Source organism: Zingiber officinale, chromosome 3A, assembly GCF_018446385.1.
Source record: "Zingiber officinale cultivar Zhangliang chromosome 3A, Zo_v1.1, whole genome shotgun sequence".
Lineage (NCBI taxonomy): Eukaryota > Viridiplantae > Streptophyta > Magnoliopsida > Zingiberales > Zingiberaceae > Zingiber > Zingiber officinale.
In genome coordinates, this window is record NC_055990.1 from 16,572,457 (window position 1) to 16,573,646 (window position 1,190).

General features: G+C 47.9%; 1 protein-coding gene across 1 annotated transcript; it reads left to right on the forward strand.

Moving 5' to 3' along the window:
- Window positions 1-226: 226 nt before the first annotated feature.
- On the forward strand, window positions 227-792 carry LOC122050214 (ribonuclease 3-like protein 2). Its single transcript, XM_042611141.1, has 2 exons — window positions 227-472; window positions 547-792. The coding sequence occupies exons 1-2, from the start codon at window positions 227-229 to the stop codon at window positions 790-792; spliced, it is 492 nt and encodes a 163-aa protein (XP_042467075.1).
- Window positions 793-1,190: the final 398 nt, after the last annotated feature.

Sequence of the window (1,190 nt, forward strand, 5' to 3'; positions counted from 1 at the left end):
CCACACTGGAGACTAGAGTAACCCTAGCTTCTGACCTCTATGAAAAGGAACTACCGAATAAGGAACCGCCGCCTCCAGACGGTTTAATCCATAGCGATCACCACCATGGAGACATCGTCGTCCAGGAAGGAGAAGGCGGCGACCGAGCTCGATATCTAGTTGCCTCGTAAAGTGGCGGAGATCGATAGCATCTTGGGGCTACACCTTTCGCAACAAATCGCTCCTTATGGAGGCGATTACCCATGGTTCCTACGCCAACCATCCATCCTACCAGCGCATCGAGTTCGTCGGCGACACTGTCCTCGGCCTTGCGGTTTCTCACTACCTGTACAAAAGGTACCCAGACATCGGCTCCGACGACCAAACCACCCTCCGCCGCACCAACGTTTCAAATGAGAAGCTCTCTCGCGTGGCCGTCCGCCTCGGTCTCTACCGTTTCCCCCGCCGCAACTCCCCTAGCCTTGATCAAGCGGTACCCCAAACCTAAGTATCATAACTTTTCTCCCAGATTAATGCGATGGAAACTTATTTGAACCTTTCAATCAGGTGAGTGATTTCACGGATCTAGTGACGAGGGAGGAGGAAGAAGACGATGGAAACTCATCTGAACCTTTCAGTCAGGTGAACGATTTCACGGATCTAGTGACGAGAGAGGAGGAAGAAGACGGTGGAAGGATTTCCTACTGCGATAGCATTGTAGAAGCCTGCACAATATTGGCTGATATGGTCGGGTCCATCGCACTAGCATTCTATTGGGATTCCGACCTCAAATTAGTGGGGAAGGTAAACTAGATTTGGCTGATCTGAGTCATCGTCGTCTCTCCTTTAGTATTGCTCATTTTTAGTAAGATTTTGATATCATTCATCATGGAGATCATCGAAGAGCATCTTGTGAAGGCTCTCAATATGTTCTGTCATAAGCGAAGCAAAGCTCTGGAGTTTCTTCTCTCAATGTGTGATTTTTCTTACACAGTGAATGCTATTGTCGATGACGTGGTTATGGACATTAGAACCACTAGGTAAATGATAATCGTAAAGCTAAACGCTGTTTGAGATGCGCTGCCAAGGCTTTCTGGTAGGAGACTGCTAGTTTCCACGATGTTGATCAAAATCTCCACATCATCATTGTCGAAACTAATAGCCTCCGCGCCAGAAATCTTTGGCAGCGCATCTCGGACAACATTTAATTT

What these genes read in the sequence shown, in the direction of transcription:
- LOC122050214 (XM_042611141.1), top strand. Translation starts at nt 227, where the DNA reads ATGGAGGCGATTACCCATGGTTCCTACGCCAACCATCCATCCTACCAG. An exon ending in CCCCTAGCCTTGATCAAGCG is followed by an intron (nt 473 to 546) that starts GTACCCCAAACC and finishes CCTTTCAATCAG; the next exon opens with GTGAGTGATTTCACGGATCT.